Genomic DNA, 12,381 nt, shown 5'->3' with positions numbered 1-12,381 from the left:
AGGCTTCCCGCTGAGCAGGGAGCCCGCTGCGGGGCTCGATCCCAGGACCCTGGGATCATGACCTGAGCCGAAGGCAGACACTTAACGACTGAGCCACCCAGGCGCCCCACCTGTTTGTTTTTATAACACAGACAGCTCTGTTGAGATGTGATTCACATACCATAAAATTCACCCTTTTGAAAGTGTACCATTCAGTGCATTTATTAACAGAGGAAAGTTCCCCTGTTACCTGGGTCCTTCATCCTGGCCCTTGAGCTGGCCCTTCCTATCCTTCCTGTCCTGTTACATGATGTTTTCTTTGGCTGCCAGACTCCCTCCCTGTGTAGGTCTTTGGGGAAGAAGCATGGCTGCTGTATGGGAGCTTGGATAATACTAGGAGGGGGTCCGTGGGGAGGGGCACTGTTTTGTGCTTGGGTGATAGGATTTGCATTTTTGAAAAATTAAATACAATCTGTTGATGAAAGGAAGGACGTCCTAACACGCTACAACATGCATGACCCTTGAAAACATCATTTGAAGGGACAAAGCCAGACTCTAAAGACCACACTCTCTGTGATTCCATTTGTAGGCGAGTCCAGAACAGGGTCCTCTGTGGAGACAGGAAGTCAGCGAGTGGTCGCCCTGGCAGCAGGCGGGGTCAGGCAGGGTGGGGAGGTCGGGGGAAGCGGGAGCATACGGGGTTCTCTGAAACGGACCGTGGCAGCGTCGCACACATCCGTGGATACACTGAAAGCCCTTGAACTGTACACTCTAAATGGACAAATTATAGGGTAAGGAATTATATCTTATAGTGTGTGAGCAGGACTGGCTGTAGGATTATCAGGGATCTGGCGAGAGGGAGAAAGAGCCTTTCTCTGGTTACAAGTCAGTGGACGGTGCAAAATGGAAATCTGGGATCACTGTTCAGAATCACTAAGAGTTTCAAGAAGGTGACTGCACAGCATTCAGCTCAGTAGGCCCCTCTGGGTGGGGACCCCATGTGACGGCCTGCGTGGCGTGCCTGTGAAGCTGGCGCGTGTGGGAGGGCGCGCTGAGGTCTCCGTGGCTCGCTGGCTTGAGGGGTTTCTGGAGTCGCTGCAGAAAGCCAAGGCCTTTGTCCCACACGTAGCTCGGTCACCACCTGACTTCACGCTTGCAGTCGAGGGTCTGCCGGTCTGCCGCTCCTTGTCGCTGGTCTTTGCGCCCCACCCACCCCGAGCGTCCCCCACATGGGCACACAGAGGGCAGGACTAAACCCGGGTCTGTTGTTGCCCTTCTCGTGTTTTGGGGACAAGGTAAAAATGTTCACTTCAAACTAGGTCAGCAGTTGGATAGTGGGGCATTTCTAATCACGGGGTCACAATGGGAATCAGCCTGACGGTGGGGGCCGGGGGGCGTCATCGGATTTATACGGTGCTGGGCTCCATGGGAGCTGTGGTCTGTACACATTCCTCTTACAAGCTCCTCAGGTCGGGACCCCGGAGAGCTTTACAGACGAGTAAGTGAATACGTTTGCTCGGCAGTCCCATCGACTCAGAGGTAGAGAGGGGGACTTCCTTCTGTGCGGTTTGTTCGAAACCTCCCTAAGGTGTTTCTGCTTCACCCCCCGTAATCTGTAATTCAGTGACAGTGACGTACTACCTGACGGCAGTCGGCGAGCCCCCGGGTTTGAAGTCCCACCAGTCTAGGTGGGAGCACGGGCCCGGCTGAGTGCCGGTTGCTCGGGGGCCTCGCCGCGGGGGTTAGCCCCCCGGAGCCCGTTTGCACTTGGAGCCGCGCGCGGGAGGCGCCGCACTTGGGCGGCCGGTCGGAGCGCACCGCTGTTCCTAAGCGGGCAGAGTGTCTTTAGAAATGAAGGTGTGGGGGCGCCTGGGTGGCTCAGTTGGTTAGGTGACTGCCTTCGGCTCAGGTCATGATCCTGGAGTCCCTGGATCGAGTCCCGCATCGGGCTCCCTGCTCGGCGGGGAGTCTGCTTCTCCCTCTGACCCTCCCCCATCTCGTGCTCTCTCTATCTCATTCTCTCTCTCAGATAAATAAATAAAAATCTTTAAAAAAAAAAAAAGAAATGAAGGTGTGAACCAGGAGCTGGGCGAGCACAGAGCTGGGGGCTCGGGCCCTTGGGGAAAGCCCGGGCGGGCGTGAGAGCCCACGGCTGTTAGCCTTCGGGGGACACCTGGTTTGCTGGTGCCGCGGACGGAGGGGCTGCGCGGAAAGGCCCAGGGGCGCTTGTTAGCGTCCGGGGAGCCGAGAGCCTGGCTTGGGGGGTGGCGAGCGCCGGGGCTGGAGCCGGACTGGAAGGAGAGCCCCATAGCCGGGTCCTGTTGGTGGTCCTGTGGCCGGTGGGACGGGGCTGTAGGACACTAGCCCAGAGATGGCGCGGTTGGGTTCCACGCTAGGAGGAGGGCTGTGGCCGCCGGTGTGGCGGGAGGAACGGGAGCCGCGGAAGTGGGGGGGCAGAGACGCCAGCCGGGAGGCTGCAGGACCCGTGTCCAGTGTGTTTGCAGATCACCCACGGACGTCTCCCCTGTGATTCCCAGGTGCTGACGGCCCTGCAGAAGGACAGCCGGGACACGGAGAAAGGAAGCCCGTCCCTCAGACACTGAGCGGCCGGCGGACTCGCACTCGGCACCAGAGCAGATCTCCGGGGGGCACCTGCGTTGTTCCGGACGGACACATGGACAGCCGAGAACGGGCTCTTTCCATGTTGGAGCCTAACACTGGAGTTGGCCTTAAAACAACTTTTAAAGGACTCAACCAAGGCTTAGCCTTAAGAAGCTCGGTGGGACGATGAGCTGGTGTGACCACGGCCAACGCTGTGTGTTCTGCATGGTGTAGAAATAAGGCAGCGTCTACCCCCCCACCTTATTTCACAGAAGTTAATTAAATTGTTATGCTTTTATGTCACCTGATGAAAGGTACCTTACGGTCTTCCGTAGCCAAGGTGCGGGAGGAATGCGACTTAGGAGGTCTGGGAGGTGTCCCCGGCTTGTTGACCTACTTGAGTGAGGAAGGAGTTGTTGGTTTAGTTAACCGGGAGAACCGTTCCAGGGCTGGGGGTCCTGTTTAAAGCCCACCTACCAAAGATAGCACGAAAGGAAAACGGGCTCTCACAGGGTGGTCACCCAGCATGCCCCTGGGCTCCCTGGGATCCGACCTGACCTTCAGGTTGGCCTTTCTCCATTGTCACCTTGACAGAATCCCAGCGTGAGGGCTGAAAGTGGCCGCTTGGGTTCCGGGGGACCCCTGCTCTCCCCTGAGATTGTTCCCTCCGTCTCCTGAGCAGGAATTGCTGCTCACCCAGGAGGCCGGAGACGGGAGACAGGCTCCAGCCCCCACGCCTCCTGTGTGCGGAGGCCGGGGTGGCGGGGCAAGCCTGCGCCCTTGCTCTTCCAGAATGCCGCTCTTCCCTCTGTCACCCGAACAGCAGGATCAGCCCCGAGGACCAGCGGTTCCCTCCCCGCCTTTGGTTTAAAAGATAGACCGTTGTGCGGGCCGAGGAGCGGGCCGCATGCACGCAGTCCCGTCAGCCTCTCCCCGTTTTAGCTGGCTTTCCCCCAAGTTCATCCGCAACTTTCTCGTTCGAGCTTCTTCCTAACTTTAAGAATTCTGTTAAAAGCGCTTTTGGTCATGCACATTCAAAGACGGGAACGGTTTTCACACCGAGGAGCCCAGAGGACAGGCAGATGTGTGGAGACCGGTCCCCACGCGCTGATCCGGCGTGTGCTGGGGTCTGCGAGTGCTCGGGAGACCGGCTCCCCTCAGCCACACTCCCCCCGGGCGGGCGGTGCCCCCTGGCTGCTCTCGGTGCTGATGTGGGGAGCGCCCCGGCTCCGAGAGCGGGCTGGCCGCAGGCGGCACGGGATGGGGGCCTCCCTGCGGCCTGGCTCTCCGGGGCCTTCTCTGCCACGTTCATGGCTGGCACGGGCGGGGGGCCGCGCCGTGGCCGTGGGTCCCGTTTCCTGGAGTTGCCTTTGTCCCCCGGTCTTCTTAACTGAATTCTCCTGGAAGGTTGTGGGGCATCTCGGACCCACTCTCTGCCTCAGCCTGGAAGTGCTGACCCGGCTGCCCTCTCGGAGGAGGCGTCCGCCCGCCCGCCACTGTGCTGCCGAATGTCACCCCGCCGGCCCCAGCCCTTCGCCCACACGGGCTGAGTGTTGTTCCCGGACGTGGGCTTTCTGTTCTGGAAGGTGTATATATTTTCTTACTGTACATACGGATGTTCCTCAGTCGGGACAGGAAGCGCCGCTACTGCGGGATGCGTTCGCGGCTCGTCCGCGCGTCCAAACCCAGCCCTTAACACTTCCGTCGGACAGCCTGACATCCGTCTCTCGGGACTTATGTCACCGCGTATGCATTACCTTTTTAGACGGGATTCCGTGCCGATCCGGAACACGTACCAAATCTCTAGCTCACAAGAGGTTTCCGTGGCCTGTTTGGGGACCGCCCGGGGTCTTCCCGGTTGGCCATGTCCACCTGACGCCGGGAGCTCGGGCCGCGTGACGCACGTGGCCCTTTTCCGCGGGGTCGGGCTGCTCTGTCGGATGCCATCGCTTAGGAAAACGGGGGAGCCCGACCGAAAGGCCGCGCCCGCTGCAAGTCTGCACTTTGCCGGCCCGGGCCGCCGGCTGTCTGGATCTAAGACTTGGGGTTTGGGACCTTGTGCAACTGGCACTTTAGAGTCGAAAGCTGCGTCCCCACCAGTCCCTGAAAGCCCATCTAGAAACAATGTTCACTTTAAAAGGTACTTTTTAACCGCTCAGTTTTTGACTATTTTGAATAGTTTGCTGATAGAAACTTCCTGATAATACTTGCTACATACCATGTTTTAACTGCTTGTACAGTTAACCTTTAATTTTATTTAGTAAAGTCTATCAAATTAGGACTTTTTGAATTGTAAATATGTGGTTTTATTAAATAAAAGTCATGTAAAATTGTTACTTAACGTTCATTGTGGTTTGGTTTAAAATTGAAGTTCTCACCTTCAAGTATGGCAAAATTTGACTTTGAGCATCACATTATTTTTTTTTAAAAGATTTTATTAGAGTGTGCGTGCGAGAGAGCCCAAAGGGAGAGGAAGAGGGAGAAACAGGCTCCCCACTGAGCAGGGAGCCCGACACGGGGCTCGATCCCAGGACCCCGGGATCATGACCTGAGCCAAAGGCAGACGCTTCACCGACTGAGCCACCCAGGCGCCCCGAGCATCACATTTTGAAACCCACTTGTTATGCTCGGTTAAATAAAAAAGGTGTGGTGGTTATGTTAATTTGGTACCGGGATTTGGGAGTTTAGCGTGGCCCTTGCACGCCCAAGGGGAACCTCAGACTCGCTGACCCCATTCCTGCCCCCGATCCCAGCAGTGAGCCCGCGCTCACCCTGAGCCAGCTGCTGGGCTGCACGCTCACCCCGGCACCTGCTCAGAGCCTGGTCGGCCAGGTGCTGCCCTGCAGGCCCCCCACCAGCCTGCGGGGGACTGTGGGCACCTCCGTTGCCGGCTCCGGGGTGGAGGTCAGTCCAGCCACCCCGCCACGGTGACGGTGAGCAGGATGCGGCCCGAGAGGTCACTTGGCACCGGTCAGAGCGAGTGCTCACGCGTGACACCAGCCATTCGGCCGAGGGCAGGCGGCCCAGCCAGAAGGTGGGGGGCTGTCAGGGCTGCCACCTCTCTTGTCCCTGGTCCCCCAGGAGAACCCCTTCTTGACCTGCAGGAACAAGACGGTGCTGGCCCTCCTGGGGCAGCGAGGCCGACGGCCTGCGCTGGGCCACCACCCTCCGCCCTGTGACTGCTCCCCCCGCTTCTCTCCCCCAGAGACCGTGCGGCTCCGGTCAGGGTGTTCGCTCCCGTGTCTTCGGCCCCCAGCACCAGGCTCCCATCTTCTCACCAGGGGATCCCATGGCTGCTCTGCTCCGCTGTTACCTGTTCTCCACTTGGCCCAGGCCGGGGGGTGCCGTGGCCGACGAGGGTGGCCGTGCTGGACGGCCGTCGTGTCCCGGGGCTTGCTGCCTGTCGCACCCGCGCCCGCCCCAGGCCGCGTTCTGTGAATGGCCTCATTTCTCTCCGCAGCAGCTCTGTCACTGTCCCCATTCCAAAGGTGTGACACAGAAAGCCGATCTGCTTGCGCTGCTGCGGCCGGTTAGCAGCGGGGCTGGGGTTCACACCCTTTCCCTGTGGCCCCTGAGCCCTTGCTGCCCGTCTCCCCAGGGAACAGGTTTGCTCTGCGGCCTTTGGAAGCCTTCCTCCTCTCGCTCTGACCTCAACTCCCCAGTGCAGGGTTTGGGGCGAGGCCTGGATTCACTCACCCCAGTGCCTGTGTGCAAGGCCCCGGCCCACGCCCGACGGCCGGCTCGGGGACGGCCTTGGGTTGCACCAGGCTTGGGGTGGAAGCTGTGGACCGTTTTCCCAAGAGAAGCCAGGGGGCTGACAGTTCAAAAACCACCCCCCGGGGTGTGGAGCCTGCCACCAAGGCCCCGAGACGGAACGAGATTCTGCCCCCGTACACGGCAGGGACTGCGTTGGACCTGAGAGGAGCCACTGGTCATCAGAGGAGGGGCGTGCGTGGCCAGCAGAGCTGCGGCAAGTCCTCAGTCGGGGCCCACGCAGGAGCTCGCCGTGCCCGGGTCCTTCCGAGAGGCGGGGAGCGCGGGGCTGGCTCAGGAGCCCGTCTCCCCCATGAGCGGCGCCTGCGGCCAGTGGGCTCTAGAAGGTTGCTGCTCCGTGGGGCTCGGCCGCACCAAGGCCCCTTCTCCCAGAATGCCTGGGCCTGTGGAGGGAGCGGCAGTAGTCTTCCCCCCCGGACAGCAGGAGTTACCCGCACCCCTGCCCGCCCCCCCGCCCCCCGGCCTGACCCGTCTCTCGGTGCCTAGACGTCGTTCCTGTGGCTTCTCGACCCCGCTCCCGAGCTCCCGGGAGAAGCTGCTCCGGCCAAAAACAACTCCTGTTTCAGATGTCGTTTAGTTAGAGGTCAGATCAGGAGTCTTTAAATTCTCTGAGCCTCATGTTTCTTTTCTGTAACCAGAGCTTAAAAAGGGCACCAGCATCTGTCCACTGGCTTGTGAGGATTAAAATAGGTTGCTGAATTAATTGTGTTATTAAAAGAAACCCATCACCAGAGATAGAATCATGCTCTTGACACGTAAACTTTTAGTATCTGAACTCTTGGGGGGAATTTGGGGATTTTAAAAATCGGTATTTCCCTCTCGTTATTAAAATTGCATGTTCATTGTATACAATTTGGAAATACACAAAATAAAAATGCTAATTTCACCACCTAGGGAAGAGATACTTTGTTCGTATAATGACTTTTATAAATTTTTCCCCCATTTTACGGGGGAGCACACTGAGGTTTAGAGAGGTGGACTGTTGGCCCAGGTCACAAACAGAAGAGATTGGAATCCAGGTCAGCCTGATTCCAAAGCCCTTATTTGCGAGTGCAACGCTGTGTCTTCGTCCTAGATGCACCTTTGTACTCAACCTTGGCATCCTTTGGGTGAAATATTAGAAGGCTGCATCAGGTAAAAAGCTGGGGCAGGTGGAATGTATTCATGCAAACCCACGCCTGTGTAGACAGGGTTACGGTGGGCAAGCAGGAGGTGTGGACCAGGAGCGGTGCCCAGCCTGCGGCCCCCACCAGCCGCTCAGCTCAGCCGCAGGGCCCCCCGGAGTCCTTCCCAATCATGCCCCTTGCGTGACTCATCCTTCTCACATGAAGACGGTCTTCGAGTTTAAAACCCAAGTTGCAGATCGGGGCTCATTAACTCTGCTATGATTTTATCAGACAGGCATCCCTGACGATTGGCAAACATCTAAATTACGGCTTCAGACCCACTTAACAAAAAAAGAAAGCATGTTTCTCCACTTATGTCATTTAAAAATCTCAAATGCGGGAAGCCGCCAGAAATGACATCCAGCTACCAATGAAAAGCGTTTCCTTCTCCACGCAGGCGGCGCCCGATTCCCTCCTGCCCGCGCTGCCCAGCCACACAAGCGCCTGTGACACGCAGGGGACACTCCCAACTCCGACCCACAGGAAGTCGTGTCGTGTGACAGCTCAGGTAGTACTGTAGCTGCGTTCTGCAGGCACTCTCTTTTGACGAGATGTCAGAGGTCTCGACTTGAGCCGCCACCCGCCCCTTTATCTTCTAGAGGGAGGCGGGCTCCCTGGAGGCGGTCTCTCTAGAATGGACCGTCATTTTCCTCATCGGTTCTAGTTCTGGAAACCTCTTTCTGCCTGTGGTTATTTCTCGAGTCTGATACAGGACTAGCAGCGTCTGCCTATTCTAGGCATTCGAGCAACACTTTTGCCAGAAAATGAGAATGCTATGATGTTGATGTGTTAATAATCCAACAGATTACAGAGCATCGATTATGGGCTAGGTAGGCATCGTGCGGGCTCCGAGGGAGGATGACCGTCTCGCCTCCCAGGCGTCTGTCTCCCCGGGGCCCAGAGAACTACGCACACAGTCACAGAGCAGTGGGCCAGAGGCTGCGATGGGGCCCGTCAGCAAGACTGGGGGTCTGTGGCCTTCTTCCTCAGAGGCGAGCTGAAGCAGCACTTCGTGAAGGGGTTGCTGTTTCATGATCTAGAGCTCTCCTGTAATTTAATTAGAAGGAAGCTCGTTGTGAAGTCATCAACAGAAGATTATTTATCTTCTAATGAACTGTAACATCTCTAGCGTGGCAGAAGGTAATTTGGGAGAACACTGGTAACTTAGCAGCTGAGAGCAATGCCAGCTTCGTCAGTCTCTGTATCTCGTGCTCTCGAGAGGCCGGTCCGCCCGGCTCCAGGCTGCCGAGGGAGGGCTTGGTGCGGCCTGCGTAACTGCCGGTGGGTCCGAGGCCGCTGAAAATACCTCCTCTCCCACTAGTGAGCCCAAGGGACAGGCACTGTGGCCATGAAAACTGCTAGCTGCGGGGAGCCACCGAGCACGATGCCAGGTTCAGTCCGAAACCTTCCCAACCGCCGGAGACCCCGGTGGGTCTGTGCCGCTCCTAGCATGAGGCACAAAGAACACGAAGGGCTGCTTGCTGGTGATTTGCTACGTCGCTTTGGCCTTGATGAACGGGGTAGAGGGAAGACAAGTGTAAAGGATGAGGAGGATGGAAGAGGAAGCAGGAAGTGTATGCTTTTTACTCCCCTCATGGTTACGTGTGTGCGGTGTGACAAGTATGATCCTATAAAAGAGTGTGTCCAAGCTGTAAAAGTTAGAAAAGGAATTTTAATCAGCCTTTATTGGCTTCAAAGGGAACACACCTTAGAAAACAATTGCACCCCCGAAAGCTAAAGTCATCGTGACCTTCTCACGACGAACTGCGTCATCGGCCCGGAGAGGGGTTTCTATCCTTCTTTACAGGTGTTCGGCACCCAAAACTAGCTCATCCTTCTTATGACCTACTTAAGCTTAGGGATGGGAGAATACTTCTAATCCCAAATCTGCCCAACTCAAAATTCCACTGAAAGCTAAAAAGAAATAAAGCCAAGCCCCTAGCTCCAAAAGCACCAAAGAAAACTGGAAATGGAATCACTGATTCTGGATGAAAGAGGTAGACCTATCAGGTGTTTCTTACATTAACACAAGGAATAGTAGACACTTTAATATTTGATACAGAGTAAAATCACATGCATAGTGAGGGTCCTCTTGCCAAGATCCAAAAATACCTTGCCAAGAACAAAAGGCTTACGGACAACAAAGTTTCATGTTTTTGTATAGATAATTGCATTTCTTGAGAGGATCCCAGAAAACGTTTCATTAGAATTGCAGACTGTCATTGAGCCAGAAGCAAGCGCTAATGGTCAAGGGGACCGAGCCTCCTCTCGTGGAAAAGGGAAAGAGGACAGAACCTCAGCTCCTTTTCCTATTTATCATTTCTCTCGTTTCCCTCATCTTGTTTATTACCCAGAAGCCAGTGCTACTTACATACAAAACAAGTTTAGATTCATCGAAGGAAACTAGTGAGCTTTGAGTTGAGGATGTGACTTAGAACTACACAGTTTAATACATTCAAAGGAGACTTAATAATTAGCTTAATGCACAGGACATTTCTTGGTTCCGCGCCTGTTTGTTGAACCCTCTGACGTATGGACGAGGAACAGTTTTCCTCAGGATCAGGTCATTGAAATGACGGAATTGCTCAGCTACAACGAGGCTTCTAGAAGTCAGGTACATTAAGTCATCACAGCTGTTTCTTTGGGCCTGTTTTACTTCACCCCGTGTAAAACTGATGGCTAGCCCAATTTTGCTCAGGACTAATTTAGGAGCTGAAAATGATGAGATCAATACAAAATACAGCATCATCCCCAACATTGTAGGCCTTTGAAAGAATGGCCGCAAGTGGTCTGCTGAGACTCTTCCTATCGTGGGTGTTAAGATGGGAGAAAGGCTTTGGCCTCCCTGATCTTCTGCTTCACACCTCTGCAGGACATAGTAAGGCCAGCATGATGGCGCTTCAGGTACTCTATGCGCTGGTTGAGCACTTCTGTCCTGTCCACCTTCTCTTCCATGTCCCGAAGGAGTAGCTCCTTGCCCAGAAGCCCGCACTTCTGATTCAGCTTGATGTTGTCAGCCCGCAGGCTGTCCCGGACCTGCTTCGTCCTGGTCAGGATGTCCCTCCTCAGGGCCACCTGAGCCTCAGTTTCCAAAAGCTGTGTCTTTTTGCACACGTTTTCTATGTCCACGAAGTGTAACTTCTCTTTCACGTGGGTTATTATTTGCACGTTGTTGGTCACCTTGTTGTGCAGTTTTAAAAGTTCCTCGTTTCGCTCCTCCACTTTCTCATTGAAGGTCTGGTTCTCAATCTTCAGCTGTTCAAAATCGATGAGGAGCAGCCCCTCCGTCAGGTCCTCCTGGGCCCTCATCCGCGTTTCAAAATGCACCAAGCTCTGCTTTAGCTGCACGTTCTCAAGCCTCACGGCACTCATCTCCTTCTCCTTCTTATCCTCCAGCGCCTGGATCTGCTCCACCTCTCGCAGTGCAGCCTGGCGACCGCCGCGCATCCGACAGCTGCCCATGGCCTGCATCACCACCTGCTTCTTGAGCGCCTGGAAGCTTGCCCACTCCTTCTCCACGCTGGAGAGCACCTCCTTGCACTGCGTCTTCAGCTGGTTCAGCTCCTGGTGATACCAGTCCAGGTCGTCTGCCTGTTGCTTCCTCAGCTCCTCCAGCAAGGCCAGATGGCGGAGGTATGCTTGCTCTTTCTCTGGGGCCTCGGGCTCCATGCCCTTGTCGGGCACCTCGGCGGCATCCAGGCCCTTCTTCTTGCGCAGCGCCTCGGAGATCTTGTGCTGCAGGTAGGTGTTGTAACGCTGGTAGTTGCTGCGCTCCACCACCAGCGACTGGTACTGTTCCAGGAGCTCAGCACGCAGCTGGTGCTCCTGCAGCTTCTTCATCTCCTCGGTCCATTCATCCTCCCCCTCGTCCAGTCTCTCACCTTCCTCCTTTTCCTTGCTTTTCACCGGGCTTCCTTGCACACCCCTCTCCTTGATTTCCTCGCTTCCCTTCTCCTCCTTCTCCCCGTCCTCCTGCTCGGCCTCCCGGGTTGGCGCAGCCTCTTCCTGGCCGGTGGTGGCCAGCGGCACAGAGACCGCCGAGGGGGCTTTCTTCCTCCTCCCCTTGACCGCCGCTGCCGCGGCCTCCTCTCCCTCCTCCGACTCCTCCGACTCCTCCCCCTCCTCCTCCTCCTGCGCCTCCTCCCTCTCCTCCGGTTCCGCGGACCCGCCTTCGGGCCCCGGCTGGGCTGTCTCCTCAGGCCCGGCGTCGGCCGGCTCCCCGGGTTCCGGCTCGGTCTCAGCCTCGGCCGGCGGCTCCGGCTCCCCGGGTCCCGCCTGGTCCACAGCCTCCGTGGCCGCCGGCCCTTCCCGGGGCTCGGCGGGCTCGTCCTCGGCGGCGCCTCCCTCCGAAGCCTCTACGGTCCCCGGCTCCGGCACCGGCGGTTCGGCCGGGGAGTGGGGGCCAGAGGTGGCCTTGATCCCGGACAGCTTGGGGGACAGGTTAGCCACATCTCCGTCTTCCCCCCCGGGGTCCCCACGGTGCTCGGAGCTGCGGTCCATCTCCCTCCAGGTCGGCGGGTGCGGCGGATCCCAGACGCCGGCTGTTGGGTTTCCAGGGGCAACCAGGGGCGCGCGCGGTGGGCCCGGCGATTGGCCAAGAGGCAGGCAGACGCCCGGCCCCCTTCTCCCCGCCTCCGGAGAGAGCTGACCAATGGGAAGCCGCGAGCGGGCGACGAGCGGCATTGATTGGAAGGGGGCGCGGGCTCGCGCCGCGCGGCCTTCCCGCCCATTTCCCGGCGCCCGGCCTGGGGCGGGGTGGCTGGGAGGCGCTAGGAGGGGCGGGCGGCCGGCGCGAGGGGCGCGCAGGCGCAGCGCGGCGGACCGGGTCCCCGCGAGGTGGCGCGCGCGGAGCGCCTGCGCG

General features: G+C 57.5%; 2 protein-coding genes across 4 annotated transcripts in view; one reads left to right on the top strand and one right to left on the bottom strand.

Annotated features, from left to right (window-relative positions):
* The window catches only part of TBC1D14 (TBC1 domain family member 14), a 104,992-nt gene extending 100,078 nt beyond the window's left edge, over positions 1 to 4,914 (top strand). For all 3 annotated transcript variants that reach the window (XM_032395474.1, XM_032395473.1, XM_032395475.1), the window contains one exon: positions 2,517 to 4,914. In XM_032395474.1, the coding sequence (XP_032251365.1) occupies positions 2,517 to 2,582 (66 nt within the window). In that variant the 3' untranslated portion in view covers positions 2,583 to 4,914. The remainder of the gene's footprint in view (positions 1 to 2,516) is intronic.
* Positions 4,915 to 9,615: 4,701 nt separating this feature from the next.
* CCDC96 (coiled-coil domain containing 96) lies at positions 9,616 to 12,031 on the bottom strand. Its single transcript, XM_032395499.1, has one exon. The coding sequence runs from the start codon at positions 12,018 to 12,020 to the stop codon at positions 10,338 to 10,340; it is 1,683 nt and encodes a 560-aa protein (XP_032251390.1). The 5' UTR covers positions 12,021 to 12,031; the 3' UTR covers positions 9,616 to 10,337.
* Positions 12,032 to 12,381: the final 350 nt, after the last annotated feature.

This window comes from Phoca vitulina, unplaced genomic scaffold (genome assembly GCF_004348235.1).
Source record: "Phoca vitulina isolate PV1807 unplaced genomic scaffold, GSC_HSeal_1.0 scaffold85, whole genome shotgun sequence".
Lineage (NCBI taxonomy): Eukaryota > Metazoa > Chordata > Mammalia > Carnivora > Phocidae > Phoca > Phoca vitulina.
The sequence above is the reverse complement of the archived record's forward strand: the minus strand, read 5'-3'. Positions and strand labels throughout refer to the sequence as shown.